At 34.8% G+C, this 18,380-nt stretch overlaps 2 protein-coding genes across 7 annotated transcripts; both read right to left on the bottom strand.

The window, feature by feature from the left end:
* Positions 1–1,172: 1,172 nt before the first annotated feature.
* LOC130740473 (BTB/POZ domain-containing protein At5g60050) lies at positions 1,173–3,747 on the bottom strand. The gene is made up of 2 exons (XM_057593106.1): positions 2,927–3,747; positions 1,173–2,250 (listed from the first exon to the last, which is right to left on the bottom strand). The coding sequence occupies exons 1-2, from the start codon at positions 3,491–3,493 to the stop codon at positions 1,297–1,299; spliced, it is 1,521 nt and encodes a 506-aa protein (XP_057449089.1). The 5' UTR covers positions 3,494–3,747; the 3' UTR covers positions 1,173–1,296.
* Positions 3,748–5,494: 1,747 nt separating this feature from the next.
* Positions 5,495–18,335, bottom strand: LOC130740469 (phototropin-1-like). 6 transcript variants are annotated; one of them, XM_057593101.1, is made up of 25 exons: positions 18,206–18,335; positions 17,602–17,682; positions 15,988–16,595; positions 14,520–14,702; positions 14,156–14,247; positions 12,889–13,171; positions 12,564–12,783; positions 12,389–12,459; positions 11,806–11,912; positions 11,412–11,461; positions 11,154–11,258; positions 10,893–10,952; positions 10,725–10,814; positions 10,310–10,386; positions 9,748–9,832; positions 9,441–9,521; positions 9,007–9,107; positions 8,282–8,331; positions 7,901–8,007; positions 7,675–7,797; positions 7,417–7,468; positions 6,724–6,836; positions 6,249–6,389; positions 6,035–6,136; positions 5,495–5,742 (listed from the first exon to the last, which is right to left on the bottom strand). In XM_057593101.1, the coding sequence occupies exons 3-24, from the start codon at positions 16,581–16,583 to the stop codon at positions 6,038–6,040; spliced, it is 2,886 nt and encodes a 961-aa protein (XP_057449084.1). In that variant the 5' UTR covers positions 16,584–16,595; positions 17,602–17,682; positions 18,206–18,335; the 3' UTR covers positions 5,495–5,742; positions 6,035–6,037. The 6 variants fall into 6 exon arrangements, with proteins under 6 accessions (XP_057449084.1, XP_057449082.1, XP_057449081.1 ...); XM_057593099.1 differs by having other exon boundaries at positions 17,602–17,743; positions 18,206–18,328; XM_057593098.1 differs by having other exon boundaries at positions 17,602–17,743; positions 17,996–18,323.
* Between the last annotated feature and the right edge of the window lie 45 nt (positions 18,336–18,380).

The raw sequence follows: 18,380 nt of genomic DNA, 5'->3' as shown, positions 1-18,380 counted from the left end.
AATAGTTTAGTTATGTTTGGTTCTACATTAAAATATCTCTTTGACTTATCATTTTAGCGTTTGTGCATTTCCAACAAATATTGTAACATTGTTATTGTATTATAATTATATAAAAAAAAAAGTGAAAAATAGATCTATTTTATATCTATTAAAGTTAATAATCGGTTTACTGTCACCTATGTATTAGTGGTTTTATCATGAGGGTTACTTAGCCCATCCCAAGGAACCAATAAAATTATTTATAAATAAATAAAATATAAAAATTCTACTTCACTTATCTTAAATGTGATTGGTCCACCTAGAACCATGTGTTATTTGATCCAAACATTTCCATTGGTCATTTAGCCAACCGCGGTATATAATTGAAAAAATTACAAATTATTGGTATGTAAATTAATTTGTTCATCTTAATAAATTACATAATTTATTATGTTAAATCGTAGAATTGCTCGTCCGTGCATCGCACGAAAACGGGTTACTATCTAGTTGAATAAATTGCGAGCATTAAGGCAACTGTTTTTAAGAAAGAAAGAACAAGAAATTAATGATTAAAAAAGGCAATAGAAGAGGAAGAGAAACAAGCCTAGAGTGGATGTAAATTGTCATTAGCACTAAACTGTTCAACACAACTCAACCAAGCTTCAATGGCCAACACAATGAAGAAAAAAGGTAATAAAAGGTAAGAAGATAAAAAGAGGTGAAACGATGTAAGGGGAAAAAGAAGATAACTTAGCATAGAAGAAGGGAAGCGATGGGAGTAAGCTAAAGGGAGGTTCATCTTTGGCATTATTCAAGAGGTAATAAGGGGGTTAGGGTGTCAAAGTTTTTTTAATTTTAAGATGTAATGAGGACAGGTGCAAGAAAGAAGCGGGTGTGGAAACTCTTCATGGTAAATGATTCATAGACATCATAGTGCATATACACTAACAAATACAAAGAGTGAGAAAAGAAGAAACGAGAGAGAAGTAATGAATGTGATAAGAGATAGAGAGAAAATATGGCTGTATGTGTATTGTCTAAGTATCATTACTAATAAACTAACTTTTAGCAATCATGAGAAATGTCTTTCCATATTTTATAAATGTTTTCCGGTTCTCCCACCTTTCAAATGTTCTCCAGAGACCAAGTTAAACTGCTTTCATCTAATGTCAGGTCAAAATACAGAAAAGGGAAAAATGAAAAATCTGATTTGAATATGGCAGGCAAAAGCAGAAGAAGGGAATGCAAATTGTCATTTCTTATTTACAAATGTGAAAATATTTACCTTTCTTTTCTTTAAAGGTCCCTTGGAACTTTTCATTGAGGGTAATCAAATAGAGTTATTTGTAACTGGGAATTATCAGGCTCAGCTGAGTACTGTCTGATGAAGGCTCTTCTCCACCAAATTTCAAATGCCTTCCGAATATTCGGACAATCATCTCCTTTATTAAGAAATCTATCAAACCAATTGAGCAACACAGCTTGCTGTTGGAGTAAAGGCAGAGTCAGTATAGTTTGACTCAGTCCATCCTCAACCATTTTCTTGTCAACAGATCTAGAAGCTCTCCTCATCCATCCAAAATCTTCATATAGAGCATCAAGCCATGTTGACAACAATGAAAATCGAATTTCTTTCGGCACCAGTATGTGTCCCCTTCCTATGCCGATGCATAGTTGTGCTGTGATTCTACTGATCTCATGGCGATAAATTATCGGAACTTTGGAATGAAGTGCAGCAAGTTCTTTCTGCTCTGCCCATATTTTCACAAATTCATCACCTATCTTTCTGCTTATCAAAATGTCAACAATCCACTGAATATTGTCAGCTTCCCGAGTTATTTCACTCATCAAAACCCCTCGATCCGGCCTATCATCCTGGCCGATTGCTTCGGACAGGCACCGGATAAGAGACTTGATGCACCTGTGGCAAAGATGATAAAGTGTGTCCTTGGAAACATCAAGTCTGCAGCTATTATCATCAGATGCATTCTCTTTAAGCAATTTAGATAGCAGAGCTTTCATTTCCCTACGAGCTTTGTCATCTTTTGCTTCTAGAACACCACTCAGCAAGCTCATGAAGATGTCATCAGCTCTAGAAGACATAGATGGATCGGATGAAACTCTAAGAAGAACTTCAGATGCAGAGTCATCTAGCTGCAAGTGACCTAGCTGAGATATAACTTCCTCCTGTTCATCCTCAGTCCAAGGAAGAGTTTCCAAATATTCTAGGCATGACACAACCCCAAGATCAAACATGATAGCAGCTGAAACCTACAAAAGAAGGGGAAAAAATGAAAACCACTAACAGGTCTCGGTCTATGAAACAAAAACAAAATGAAAAGAAAAAGAAAACAAATGAACATTAAGGATTGGCTTAGTGAAATATAATCTCATGGTTAATTTTAATTTGCGCTAATTATAAGATAAGACACAACAAACAAAAGAATCCAAAGTCTGAACTCCTCAAAATTCCACAATTCTGTGTGGATTGAAGAGGTTCCGCCGGAAGTTGTGTCTTTGGTTCATGCTGATGTAATAGCCTCTATGGCAACTTGTTTTCTTTAATGAATTCTTTAGTTTCAAAAAAACTATAAACAATCCTAATCAGACTGCACAAGGGGTAGTATGCACTAACATGCTCTGCGAGGATCCACAAGGTTATGGTTTAAGGATTAATGTGTGAACAAGATCAACAAAAAAGTACCATCTAAGCACTAATGTGATTAACTATGACATTGAATGTGGAATTATTAATCATAAAACTCTAAACAATAACACAATTAGCTAATCACACACTCAATAGCCAAGAACATAGTCAACCACAACAGAGGAAAAAATCAAACATTGTGTACAAGACAAGTAACTATGACTCCAAAATATAAAGTCCAAAAGTCTCTAATTCAAGTCAAAATCATTCAATTCAAGTTCAACCATAGAAATTCAATACCTTGAGCAAGCTCAAAACTTTAGAAACCCCTTCACCCATCATCCTCAACCTCTTCTTGAGATCCTCACAGTGCATCAAAACGACAGCTTCCACGTACACTTCCACATCGTCACAGTCACTGATCTCCACCGAGTGCGACAGACCGGTGCCGCAGCGAAGCTTCTCGGCGAAGAAGCGGCTCTTGCTAGCGAGCACACTCTTGTACACCTCCATCGAGACCCTGAACCCGTCCTTGGAAACCACCGTAAGCATCACGTCACCACCGCCGCCGCCAAACGGCGCATCCTCCAGAAGCTTCCACACCCGATCTTGCATTTTCCGGCGCCGGTCGTCGGAGGAGAATTTGGAGTCGCGGGTTTGCTCCTCCGACATCATGTCAAAAAGGGTCTGAGCCTGAGACAGAGATGGGGTTTGGGTCTGAGACTGAGTCTGACTCGGGCGAGTTGAGGAAGGAGGAGGAGAAGAGAAGGTTCTAGAAGGTGAGTAAGAGAAGGTTGAATCTGCTATGAAACCTTGTTTTATCATCGCTGATACCTCTCTGGATTTCAATGCGTTTTCTCCACCCATTGGATTTGAATTCAGAGAACGCAATTGTGAAGAAGAGATCACTGAACTAGTGAAGTTGAAGAGATGGAAACTGAGTCACAGTGAGAAATTTGAGGGAGTAGCTGAGAGAATCCAAGAAGGACAACGTGGTTTGAGAGACCAAACAAATAAATACAACTGTTTATGTGAGGGAGTGAGTGACAGAGGTTATTGCCGCCATGTGCACACACTGTCCTACTTTTCTACTTGACTGGTTTTTGTCTGCTAATGAAAAGGTTAGATGAGTTCGGTTTCCGTCATCATCATATATCACACGCCGAAGCATGTATTTGAGATCATAAGTCGCTTATAGATATCATTTATTAATACAACTCTCATATTGGTGATGAAAGTCGAACACACAATTATATGAGAGAAATTGATTGGCAACTAATCTGTCTGCTAATGAAAATGTTGGATGAATTCGATTTCGGTCACTATCATGCTATCACCGGTCGGAGCATGCATTCAATAACATATATTCAAGGTCATTAGTCGCTATTAATATTGAGATATTGGTGATGAAAATTGAACTCAATCTTCTTAAAGAAAGTGATTCCTCAGTGATACTTCATATATAATCTCTCATTAAGAAAGGGTTTATGGTTTAGAAGCATAAATTAGTATTTTTTTTGGCAAACATGAATTAGTTATTTTGTTGTTCTTATTGCTTTTAGTCAATTGTTTTATTGGGATCGGATTTTGCCTTCATTTTTTTTGCTTCTGAAGTGCCTGGCCATGAGTGTGAAAAGGCCAAGGGGAATCTGTTTTCCTTTTTGACAGCAAGGGGTATCTCTTTACGACATTATGAATTTTGTCATGTATAATATCTTTAATCATTTTATATTTTACATTTCATAGTTTATTTATTAAATTTTTTTATTTAGATTCTATTTAATATAAATATTATGTAGCTGTGTTTTAATGTACTTTATTCCCATCTGGTCCTCACGAGTCACGAATATGAATCTCACATTCTACAATATTAATTACCAAGGGAAGGATTGTGTTCTTAAGTACAAGTAAACTTAATGTGATTTTAATTGGAATTTTCAACATTACCTACCTTTTTACAACAACAATGCTAATTACCATTAATATTGATCATACCTATTGAGTGCTTGCAATTTCCCTCCATATTTTTGTATTGGGAATAGGTCCCTTTGCATTAATATTGATTATTTGACTTAATTTTATAAAAGTGTTTCTTATAAAAAGGACCAAGAAAAATCTCCAAAGTATTTCTTATAAAAAGGACCGGAGGGAGTATAAAACATTATATCAGTGAAATGACTCTTATAACCAATTCCTTAGAATATTTGATGAAAGATGTCACTGTAAACTCATACACAATGTGGTATATAAAAATATATCAATATCTTATTTCATGCTATATACTAGTGAAGTAAAAGATAGTCTCACATAAACAACATTCAAAAAAATTATGAACGATGCAATGTCTTTCACTAATGTGGTTCATACATACACTATGAATTGTAACACTTGATTTTAACAGGAAAAGGAAAATGGAAGTAGCCAAACAGCTCAAACATGATTAGTGAAGAATTACGTTTAAAGTTTGCTCCTTAATATGCTAGTCTCCCACCCTTTTTGAGTGTCTAAGGGTTTATGAGCTATGATATAATTACATTACATCCTCGTTATTATAATTGAATATAAATAAACAATGAGTTCTGTTTACTCTCATGTGGATTCGTACTAGAGTTCTGAGTGGAGGTCACTGACTGACAAGTGTTTGCAACTGTACATACAATGACCCCAAACCCTGGCCAGGCAAGTTGCACAAACTTCAATAAATGTTGTAAATCTCCATTAACCACTTCGTTAACAACGTAGGTAGGTAGGACAATGTGTCATGTCATGATTAAAGGGGAGTTAATCATACACAAATTAGTCCAACAAATGGTTTGTTATCTGTTGGAATGTATGGTGGAAATGATGAGAAAGGAGAAGAGGGACACATAAAAGGAAAATCACAAAATAAATTATGACAAGAACAAATTTACACCATCAATTGGCAAATTAGAAACATCTCATCACACCATTCATAAATTACAATGAAACATGCAACTATATAATCAAGCTTTGATTGCTGAACTGGACTAGCCTCAAGCCTTAGCCACCAAGAGAGTTCAAAATTCCATTAATTGCTCAAGAATCCAAATAACTCATTCTGTACTCCTGAATTTGATATGAAGTCATCCTTTAACCTACAGATCAGTACAAAATGCTTTAGCTAGGATCAGGAGGACCCTCTTCCTATGTCACAATAAATTGTAAAATGTGAAATCTTATGTCTATTTCTTTATTAATAAATATTCAGTGCATGATTGGAAATACTTTTACAATTAATTATAGAGTCAAATTCAATAGACTCTGAATGACATAATTGATTCTGAGAAACATAAGTTGATCCAAACATTCGAGAGTTGTACTTATTAAAAGAGAGACAGACATGCAATTTTAACTACAAGTGTGTGAGAGACTGATAGGCAAAGAGACCTTTCAGAAGACACTCATATCCTCTTTCACAGGATCTACATATTTGGCTTTCTTTTCTTCTTCAGTTGTCCCAAAGAGAGGAGCATCAAGCTCAGGAGGTTTCTGGAAAAGGAAGATTTTTTAACCAATCAAACAGATATTGGCAAATAGAGGATGAAGGGAAAGAACATACAACAAAATGGAAGCTAATGCTAATAATGTTGACTCATGTTACCGTGCAACGAACTAGGGCCCAGTTGATACCCCGGAAGAAGGGATGGCGCTTAATTTCATTTGCTCCTTCCTTTGAGCCCAATCTGCTACTGGGGTCTCTCTGCAACAACCGGTACATTAACTGTTTTCCACTCAGACTTACCTGCATCATGAATCACACACTTGATTGTTATCTAATTCATTTGCAAGTCACAGGTGAATTCGAACTTTTGGAGGTTTTTCATTCTGCATGATGCATGTAACTCATGACAAAAGTCTGATCGGATGAGATTTTTGTTATTTCATCTAATGATCTAAAAAGTTGATATTTCATCTGAACAGTCCAAATTTTTAAATTCCTGAGATTAAGCCTATTGTTATATTGCTTTGCAGCTTAGTCTGAAAGCATATTGGTAGATAACTACTAGTGAGGATTGCTTGAACATTAATACATGATTCACTGAATTGCAACCAATTGTGCAGGAGAAAAATCTCACCTGTTTACTTTTTGGAAATTTAAGATCCTTGTGGAGAATATTTGCAAATGTTCTTTGCCTAGTTTTTCCCCTGAATGGAGTGTAACCATACAACATTTCATATAGAAGAATTCCTGAAAAAAGCAATCCAAGTAGTGAAAATATGTTTAATATCCATACAAATCATACTGGTATAGTTCTTTATGTGAAGGACTAACAGGTCAAAATACAGCCTGTGGTTTCAATCAGTGACAATCATCTTTACCATTACAAAGATGCAATAAGGATGAGAGTTGAATGTTTATCTTTAGCATCTCAATACTTTTGATTATCTTTTTTCACTTTATTCTTATCTCCTTCTCATAAAATCCACTCAATTAGGGAAATTAGCAAAAAAGACATGGCTCAAGGGGAAAAGAGGTGACCAAGGCAAATGTTAAAGAAAAATGAAGAGGACTAAGCTCAACTTACAGAATACCATACTATATGCAGAAAAAAAGGTTAAATGCTAATATCTGATCCAATTAATACAAAAGTTTTTATTGATAGGACATCTAACTTTTCTAATTTGTTATCTGCCAAAAAACATAAATATATCAAATAAACAAATATAAAAAACACTCCGCTTTTCCTTTTCAGTTTTCAAAAGGTCTGATTTTTCAAAATTGATTAGTTGCCTAATTGCCTTCAGTTATAATAAGAATTAAAAATTACCAAGAGCCCACCAATCAACTGCACTAGTATGGCCTGAACCTGTTATAATTTCCTGCACAAACATTAATGAATTGTCACAAATGAACTGAAATTCAAAGTAAGTTTCAATAGCACAAATGCAATGAAGTTATATTCTAAGACAAAAAGAACTAGATCTCTACTCTGTATATTGGAATAAGAATACATGTCTAATTGGTAAGCTAATCAAGAAGAATTGGATAAAAACTGCAAATCCTCTCCAAGCCCTTGACAACATACCGGTGCTATGTACTCTTCTGTGCCAACAAAAGAATTTGATGCTCTCATTGGTTCAGCCATAAATACAGGAGCCTGTTGGCCTTTCTGCTGTCCCTTTTTTTCATTTGTAGCTGGAATTACAAGCTGTAAATAATGCAATCAGACACATAAATAATTGTTTCAGTAGTTATAAAAGTATTACTTCTAAATAAAAAACTTCACTGTCTGAAGTTTGTCTCTCAGATACCTGTGGTTTGCAAGATGTTAAACATGATAAATCAAAATCTGTTAGGGAGACATGTCCGCTGCTCTGGAGTAACACATTTTCTGGCTTCAAATCCCGATATATGATCCCTGTAAATTAACAACAAACAATAATTATTCAGAATGTTATTTGAGTGTTTTAGCATACAAAATATAATTCAAAAGTGACAAAATTTCTTACTAGGACAGAACTTCGCAATAGCAAAGGATCAATATAATTGCTAATAGGTCAAATTCTAAGACCTCATAAGTTGTAAGAAAAGTCGTTTAGTACATTGTAGCGGGAGTTAGCCAATGCACTAAGAACTTCTCAATGTCTATTATCAATTCCCAGAAAACAAACAACAAATGACTGAGAGCCTACCTTGACAATGGAGGTACTCCAATGCAACAACTACTTCAGCAGCATAAAATCTATTATTATCAATCACTTTATGTCAGTAACAGGAAAGTAAAGAAACTCAGGTAGCTGACATTGTTGAAGATGGATAATCTATTTCAGTACTGGGTATTAAGTATTAACAATTATTTAATAAAGTTACATTAAAACAAATACAAAAGGTTAATAAGAATTTAAATCCATTTGAAAGAAATTATATTATTCCTGTGCACAAAAATGGCGAAGTGGACATGAAACCACAAAAGAATTGATATAAAATGTCCAAATATTGTCAATTCAATAAAATCAAGCGATATAGATATAAGAGTGAAAGCAAATAAACAGAGAGACAAAAATTCCTTAGTGCAGCAAAGTGAAAGACTGAAAGACCTCAAATAAGAGAAGTCTGTAAAATAGGGATATCCATAATGACCTGGATATGGTTTAAAATGAAAGATTTGGACGCAAAATAAGAAAGATAAATAAAAAATGAATTTATGTCAAAGAATCAATTTATTATGATTGACTTGAAGAGCTTGCTGTTCTCTGTTGTGAGCATACAAGAAAATTTAGCATTTACAATATAAGGAAGCCTGTGATTATTTTCAAACCTCTTCATTTCCCTGCTAGGCTGCTACCAATTTAGATTTTCTTCGTAATCTGAACTTATGCTATAAATAGTAGACACTTTGTATAGTAGCATGGTATACCTTACTGAGTCTTCCCTGAGAACCTTTGCTGGTTGTCGGTCAAGAAGTATGAATAGTTCTCCAGGATAGTAATCAGTTATTAAACAAACATGTGTTTTGGTCTGCGAATTAGTCAAGTATCAAGGAATTGATTAATTCATTTTATGGTAAGTAAAGTAGCAAAGTGGGCATTATTTGTTATCTATTAACTTTTGAATTAAATGAAAAAGGAAATAAAGCCATCAATGTAAGTAAAGACTGTGTATATGATATGTGAAACCATAGTGTAAGAAAAGGTGTATGTTAAAGAGCTAGTGACATATGTGTGCTTTATAATCACAGGCTTGCAGGTGGAAGTGATCAAGCATTCATAAAGATCCTATATTCCTCTCGGTCCCTCTAGTCATTGATAATGAATAACTATTTTGCTTTGAGGTAATACTGGAGTTCCATACCTGAAAGGAAGCATATAATGCAGGAAGAAAAGGGTGGTCCAACATGTCCAGGATTTCTCTCTCTGTGCAAGCTCTATGCACCTGTAGTTTTAGTTATTTTTAAAAGTAAATCAATGGGTTAATTTTTTTTATTATAATAAAGTGATATAAAGTAAAATGTATTACCAAAAGGCCAAGAAAGTGAAGCCAATACACTACAGAACAACTTCCATGGTAACATTTCTAAAACTTTTGATAGTGAGAGGTGACAAGAAGACCAAAAGGTAAAAAGAGAGATATGGACACCTCTAATGATCATACTCAGTACCTTGTTACGATTGAGCATAACACCCTTCTCCATAGCCTTCATGGCAAAATATTGACCAGTTTCACATAGCTCCACCAGATGGACACTGAAAGGAAGTAGAGAAGTCATATAATAAACATTGAAACACTTCATACTAAATCAGTGAAGAAAGTTATAAGGTTTTAGAATATGAGCTCACTCGAGTTGTCATCTACAAGTCTTTTTTATATACTGAAATTCAATTGGCAAAATATTATAATTACTAGTTAAACAGCACCTAGACGGTTTCACTTTACTGATCAGTGCTAATGTTTGGAGCAATTAAATCATTATAAAAATGCGAGTTCAAAAGTGGTTGTTGCAGCTGAAGTCCATCATGCTAAAATGGATTGGACATACTAGGAATGTATAATTTCAGATTTGTATTCTCAGATCTCATCTTAGTTATAAGAGTCCAGAATACCACATCTATATGGTTGCAATTTATTTCAGCTTGTAATTGATTTAATCCTTGTGCAAGCTGTTCAAGGCTTCAAGAACATTTGAAATGTTGAGTTGTTTGAAAAGAGAAACAAGAAAAAACCTGCCAGTATCTCCTGATCCCAAAGGCTTAATTGGTTTGAAATGCTTTAAGCCTATCTGTTCTCCATTATCTAGGATCTGCAAAACCATGGTCACATAATCAATTGGCCAAACATAACTTACTTGAGATATTTCAAAAGCAACTGGGAAGAAAATCCAAAATATGACAACTATATGGAACAAAGAAGGATCTTTCATACCATGTTTTACCAATTCAATCATCTTTAATAAAAAAAATACCATTTTCCAAAATCTAAGAAACTAGAGAGCAAGCGAAACAATAATGCAAGCCATAAAAAATATAAAATGCGTGCTGAAATGTTTACCACCTATGTCAATGTTATTTGTTTATGCTGGTAATTCAATAACAAGAAATTCAGGAAAATATGACACAATTTCGAGTACAAAAGCACAACCTTCTGAATAGCTCTCCAAGCATCAGCATCCTTCCTGTGAGGTTTGGGGTGAACCAGTTTTGAATGATTCATCCATAAATCATCTGGTTTCTAAACGTAGCCAAAAGGTTAATTATGAAATTGAATTAAAAAAAAATTCAGAGGACAAAGATAATCAGGAAATATTACCAAATTTGCATCTGGGAGTTCTCTCAATGCATCATCAACATTTTCTGCTGTTTGTTTTACCTGTGAATGGATGTCAAACAAACTTGTTATAACATGGAAAATACCAGCAAATTGAACAAAATGGAAATTGGATACTGTAAGCTTTTAAAGACTTTCAGATCAAAAGCCTCTCTTTGACTATGTTAAGGATATTAAAACCCAGAAGAAAAATGAAGATTTTAATTATGTTAAACTAATGAAGCACTTGAATAGAAACCAAACCAAATGTTCTCCCTCCTTTGCTGTATCTTCTTTAATGCAGTTGTGAAGAGGCTCCACATGTTGACTACCATCAAGTTGAACCCCAATAAAATACTGTACCTCTCCCTGTTAAACAAAAGAAGGAAAACAGAAACTAGTTAAACTTTGTTTCTATTCAAAGATTTTGGCAAAGGGAATCTGATTAACTACCTAAAACAGAAGTCATTATATGCAAGACATTAATATACAACACCTTTGGAGGATTTCAATAAACTGTACCTTCTGATCACGCATTGGTTGTAAATGAAATAGGTTCCAGAACTTTTTACCTGAATTGATAAGAGAAATCTTCAATAGCGAGTGGAATATTATAGCAACATTATCTAACATCCTTTGGTAAGTAATTATATTCCTTTGCAGACTAAGAGAAAGATCCAGGATTTGAAAACAGGGAAATACAATGAACATTTTGTTTTTGAACTACTAGTACTCATACAGGTAATATTCAAGATGAAATTTGAAGATAACAGCATAGTGTGACATTGAATAGGTTTTCATCATTTGAACTAAATATTGCTATAATAACAGTTCATGTAATACCTAAAAAACCCCAATATTAAATAAATTGGGTTATTAAAATGAATTTCCCAGTAGAAATATTAAATAAGCTTACCACTCTTTGTATAATTAATAAGCTGCACAGTAACATCTGTTTGGTTGTCAATAGCCTGTCTAATTTTTTTCACAGTTGCTGGATCAGTCTCAGGTCCTTGCAGAAACCTGTATCACCAAATGGCATACATGAATAAATAGCACAGAATTTTGGCATTAGGCGTACACCTTGTAGATCATCTTAAGGTATGATCAAGCTTGTTAAATTTTCAGAAGCTTTCACCTCACATTAGCTCAGGAATAAAATTTGCTCTACCATATATAATGACTAATTTAACCATATCTCTACTGACTGTGAGTCCTTAACACACCCCAAACACTTGGGATGAACATCTAGAGAGTGAAGTTTGTAGGATAGGACATCTGCTGATGAAACAATGTTAGAATTCAGGTAATGCCTAACTCGACCTCAAAAGCTAACTCATAGGTGATGATTGCTCTACACTTTATAAGACTATTTTTGTCATATCACTAGTATGTGAGACTTTAACAATTTTAGTTGGTATATATGAACATAAGCGGCTAAGTCTTTTAATATTTGTTTTCATGGTAATGAACTAATGATATATCAATTTAAGGCATACCTGCAATTTCTTCCCAAGATTTCTTCGCGGCTATATTCCGTAAGCTCTAAGAAGCTATCAGAAGCAAAGATCTACAAAACCAAATAAAAACTTTACCCTCCGACAACTTCTTCATCTCAATTGCATGAGTCACACACTGAAGTGCAACATTTTTGGAGCAAACATAAAAACTTACAATGGGGTTGTCAGGTAGCCTCGGATCAGTAATGACAAAGTTCTTCTCGATACGTTCAAGCGTGGTAGCAAGATCAAGACCCTTTCTCTTTTCCCTCTTTTGTACTTTGTAGTCATCAAAGCTATCAGTCCTGCCATCATCCTCACTAGAATCAGAGCCCTCATCAGCAACTTCTTCATCATGGAAGCTTTCAAAATTGGACATACTTTTCCTGACGAACCTGAAGCATCAAAATTAAACAAAGTAATGAAATATAATTCAAATGCATAAAATTTTGTTGACTGGAACATAAAGATATCATATGTAACAAATAAGATTGCCATACCCCATGAAAGAACGACGGCGTGAGTTCTTGTTTTTCTTCTCGGGGAGCTCGGAGATTCGCTGCATTGTGTCTCCGCCGGAGTGTGATTTGCGTCTGGAAGAAGCAACACTCTCAGATTTTCTCCTTGATGGCTTCTTGTCTGGTTTGTCTTGATCAGCATCGCGTGTTGTTGTTGGCTTTTTGATGAACAAGGGACGGTTTGTTGATTCACTGAGTGCTCTTGGGCGACGTACGGCTTGAACCAGCTCGGTGACTGAGGAGTTTGCTTTCTCTTTCTCACGAGCTGAGGAATACACAAGGTGTTAGAAGATGTGTGATGAATGATGATGATCTCACGTAACTTTTTACTACATGTTATGTGTCTGAATTAGTTTTACTCCGAGAAGAACACCAGTTATACATAGGTTTGATTTTTCTTCAAGTGTTTAGTGCTGCAACAATAATTTGGTCAAGACAATTACTTTCAAGTTTATGAACACAAGTTAAAATGCCAAAAAGTTATATATGTTTGAAGGAACTCTATTTTCCAGTCAAAATCCTTCCCACCCACTTCGCTCCCTCCAAAATCCTTAGAAACAAACAGAGCATAACAGTTTCTCAAATGAATTAGTCTTAACCTTAAAAGGGCCGGGACATATGTAAAACACTGAAAAAAACATTGGTGATAGGGGCCATTTTTATAGCGCTCTAGTAATTAAGGAAAAAATGCAAGGTTCTGAAAGTTTGGCAGCAAATGAGTTATTGAATTATGGTCCTCTATCATCAATTGGTCATTTGCCCGTAGTTAAAAATGTGAAAAGTATATACCATTCATTCAATTTCAATTTTTTTTCAGTTCAGTAAATTTCTTGGACAATATCATTTTTAAATTTATAATTATCATACTAATGTCTTTTTTTTAGTTATATAACACAAATATATCAATGGGATAAAAAAATGTGATTTCATCTTAAATTATAAAACCCTAAATGCATTACTTCTGTATAAAAAAATTGTATGCTCTTCCTTTCTACATTTCTTAATTTTTTTTGAAGAAAAAAAAATAATTGTTAGAATTTGATAAAATAATTAATTTTTTGTAAACGCCAGAAAACTTTCGTTAAATAAACATAAATATTGGTACAAGGTAAGCTAAAAAAATAGTTGAGAAATTTAATATTTAAAATAAATATATATACTATAAATAATTATTTTATAGCATAGATAGTATTATCATTTTTATTTTTAGTACTTTTATTGAAAGTATTTAGACATTTCCAATACATACCATCATATCGAATCAAGGATTCAGGCAATCCATTGGGACGTAGCATCTTTTCCTTGGACCCCTCAGTGTGCTTGCTAACCTCCACTTGCATTCTAATCACATTTTCAGTCAAACAAAACAAAACACATTGGATAAGCTTTAAGGAAAAATCCAAAGATTAAGATGGAGTGAAATGGAAAGGGAATTGAAATGTGACACACTACTGTTTGATCAAACTAACGACGAGTCAATTTCTTGTCACTGTAATGTATGGTCCCAACCATGCCAATATCAAACAAACCAAGAATATATAGTGACAACAAAAATATCCAAAAAAATTAGCTAAGCTAGATTCAATTATAACTTATAAGAAAAACATACATACCCTATAAATTTAAGGACATTGCCATTGTCGTCCTTGATCGGGGAAATAGTGAGAAGGTTCCAAAAGGGAGTCCCATCCTTCTTGTAGTTTAGTAACCTTCCACAATAACTCTCTCCACCTTGCAGTGCTTCTCTTATCTTAGCCACGTCCTCTGGATCAGTATCTAATCCCTGCATAAACCGACTGCACCCCCGACCCGACCCGACCCATGAGTCTAATGAACCGCTTGTTTAAAGTTTAACACAATTAAATTTGAGGGAATGAGTTTGTGTTTACAAAAAATATCACAAGTGTTAACTTTCTTTTACATAATATTATAATAACATGCATTTGTATAATTTTTAATCCAAATAGCGAAGGCAACCCACACACATCTTAATTTTCTCTTTTATTAGTTTATCACATCCATCATAAATTATATTCATTATTTATGTCTTTTATTTTCATTTTTCACTCTGCATGTATGTTAAGTGTATGAATTATGCGCATGTTTATTTTCCATGAATTTTTTATTAAAAAACTAAAAAGTGATATGAGAAAAGTGGAGATAATATGGTTGCAGTGTCATTGTTTAAAAAAATGGTTGGTGTGATGGAGATAGATATGGATATAAAGTAATATTATGGTTATAAAAGGTGAAAAGATTGTTGTATGAATTTAATTTGTAACTCTTTTTAATATTTATCATTAAGACATTTATTAATATTTCAATTTAGGCTTAATTGTGTTTTGGTTCATTTAGTTTGTACTAAGTATAGTCTTAGTCCTCTTTTGGGAAAGTCAAATTTGTCAATTTTTAAAACTAAACAAATATATCATTTGATCAAAAAAAATTCTATCAAAATTCTCAGTTCTCATTTTTCATTTAAATTTGAGAGGATTAGTGATAGACTTGTAACATAAAATAATTTTAAAGGTTTACAAATTAAAATTATAGTGAATATTTAATAAAATTAGAAAGATTTTGCAAAATGTGATATTAGGATTTGAAGGGTTACATACACTTTTATCTTTTACTCAATAAGTTTTAAGTGGAAAATTTAAAATTCATGAATATTTTGATTAGAACATGATAATTTCATGATTTTAGTGGATAAAAAGTGGTGAACTGATTAAAATTGTAACAATTAAATCATTGGAAATTTAAATTTGAGTAAAAAGTGACTTGAAAGCTTAGAGTTATATACAAATTATACGAGTGATGATACATAGACATGCATTTTCTGTTAGACATCTTCAAACAATCAAACATACTATTTTGTGATGGTTTTTAACCTCTGACATTTTGTGACGGTTACAAATAGTCGCAAAGCAGTATGTATGAAGGACGTCCCAAAAGGTGTATGTCTATCAATACTTTTCGTCTTTCAATTAGTTATATACTAAAGGGATGGAAAATTAAATTATGAGAAGAAGAAGAAGAAGAAGAAAGGGAGAAAGAAAATAGTAATAGTAACAGCATGCATACCAGTTCCTCCCTATGACCTCTTTGGAAGTATAACCCGTCATCTTAAAAAACCCGGCACTCGCATACAATATCGGGTAATCGGGTTTGGTAGCATCCGACACCACGAATGTCTGTTGAAACGCCGACAACGCATCCCTCAAATCCTCCGACACCCTCGGTATTCCCCGGTACTCCCCGCCGCCGTCATCTGACGACTCGCCGGAGCTTCTCACGGAGGTCTTCGAGTCCCTTCTCGACCCGCCGGAGCTCCGAACCCCCACTCCCTGCGGCTTCCCTGTCTCCGCGTCTGTTTTCAGCACTAAACCCCACTCCGCCGCCCTCTGCGCCGCCGCGGATTCTCTGACCACCGGTGGAGGTGACGCAGTTTCACTGATTGCCATCCAGGAGGTTGGAGGGTCACTGATTGCGACCGCGACTTCATCGGCATTTGAACCGGCGATTGGCTTTGGAGGGTCGTCGGCGCGTGTTGGGTCTTTCCAATCCTTCCAGGAGTGTTGGGTGCGTAACGGCGAGTTGGTTGGCTTCTCGGTGGTGAGGGAAGAGGAAGGGTTGAATACTTCAAGTGAGCCACGAGGGTCTCTTGGAAATGCCTCCATTGCTCTCAGTTTCTGTTCCATTCACATGTAAAAATCTCCTCAGAAAACAAATATAATTAATCATACAAATTTTGTTGATGAATGATATACTAATAGAAGCTCTGCATTTTGTTGTTGAATCACTAGTAAGAATATTCAATCCTAACTTTTTCATCTGTAAGAATCAATATAGTGTATCTCTGAACTTGATATATGAAAGTCAATAAGATTGGTTAATCTAATCTACCCTATTTGTAGCATGGTTGGTACTTTAGTTCTACCATGAAATACTTTAGAGTTTAGAGTTACTTCTGATTAGAAGCTACCTAGCTACCTGCATTGGATTCTGTGTAAATCGTGAAACCAAACATGTTATAAGTGGAAAATTCAAAGTTTAGGTGTTGTGCTGTTGTTAAGTTTCATCTGAGTTTTGCACTTTTGTGGAGCAATTAAGAAATGGTGGGGTAGTGATAATAGTTGGAATGACATTGGGATGTGATATGAGAGGGACTTGGGATGAGTTGTCTGGGGCTAATTGTGAGCATCTCACATGTTTTCAGGATAGTTTGTGTATACAGATTGTGGGATAGGATTGAAATGAATGGAGGAGATGGGCATCCATGTTTTCACTTGGAGGGGACACCATTCAATGCATCAACACTGGGACTAGGACAAAGTTTGGGTTGTTAGCTAATTATGTCAGAGAAAAAGTGTCCCCAAAAGCCAGAGAAGGAAATCCCGAGAGGAGGACCCGTGATGGAAAAGGACATTGCTTGCTTGTGATGGTCATTGATGCAAGCTCTGCTGCTTAACCAAGAATGTTTCTTATGTTAGCCTGGAAAAGAATTTAAGGAAAACTGCATGGTTTGCTTGCTGGATAATTGATAATCAATCTAACAATCTCTAATAAGAACAACTTCCCAAACTTGCATGATTTATTAGCTGTTGGGATTAGAGAACACAGTTGGAGAATTGCTACATAAATATAAACATGACTGAAAATAAGATGTAGTATAGTGCATATTAGAATAGGAAATACCTGAGTTTAACTGTGCTGGATCAGGAATTCTGAAATTGGCTGCTGGGAAGTGTTTTGGACTTGTGTTCTGTTCTGCTTTTTCTTCAATAAATTAAAGCACACAGTATATATAAACAACTAGAAGTTCATTTCTAGAAATGACCTATAATGATAGGAGGACAAGTCATAAGTATTAGAATAAAAATATAAAGGGGAAACTAATAATTGTCTTAAAGGTTTGGGTTCCCATCCCTGTGTATACAAATTTCACATGGCTGTTGCACAGAATCCTATAACTCTGTAGGCCTACACTACACCCTCTTCACTGAGCTCACTTTCAAGTCCTAAAACATTAGGAACCTCAAATTTTTAACCAAACCGTGACCTCTTATGTTGCCTCTTAACTAAGTCTTACCTTCAATGATTTCTGGTGACAGTAACTGACAGTCTGGAAAAGTGTTATCATGCAAGTAAAGCAACAAGAGAGATCTCAGGACAACACTGCTTGTGTTTCTATGTCTGAGATGGTGGGCTAACAAAAGCAATATCAGACAACCAAGATGGGAAAAATGAAAAATCTACTCATTTTTGGGTGAGGAAAATTGATTATTAATATACCCACTACCTTGTGCAATAGTTGCCTGATTAAGGAAAACAAGAGCTTGCTCAAAAGCATGGTCACAGAGATAGGTTTGAGAAGTGGACACTTGAGACCATGCTGGTAGATGCTGGAGACACATGTCCACAAATAATCCTCAAGATTCAGTAATAAGTTTGTAATTTTCACATAAAGTTTGGCT

Source organism: Lotus japonicus, chromosome 2 (genome assembly GCF_012489685.1).
Source record: "Lotus japonicus ecotype B-129 chromosome 2, LjGifu_v1.2".
Lineage (NCBI taxonomy): Eukaryota > Viridiplantae > Streptophyta > Magnoliopsida > Fabales > Fabaceae > Lotus > Lotus japonicus.
This window is presented reverse-complemented; position numbering and strand designations above follow the sequence as displayed.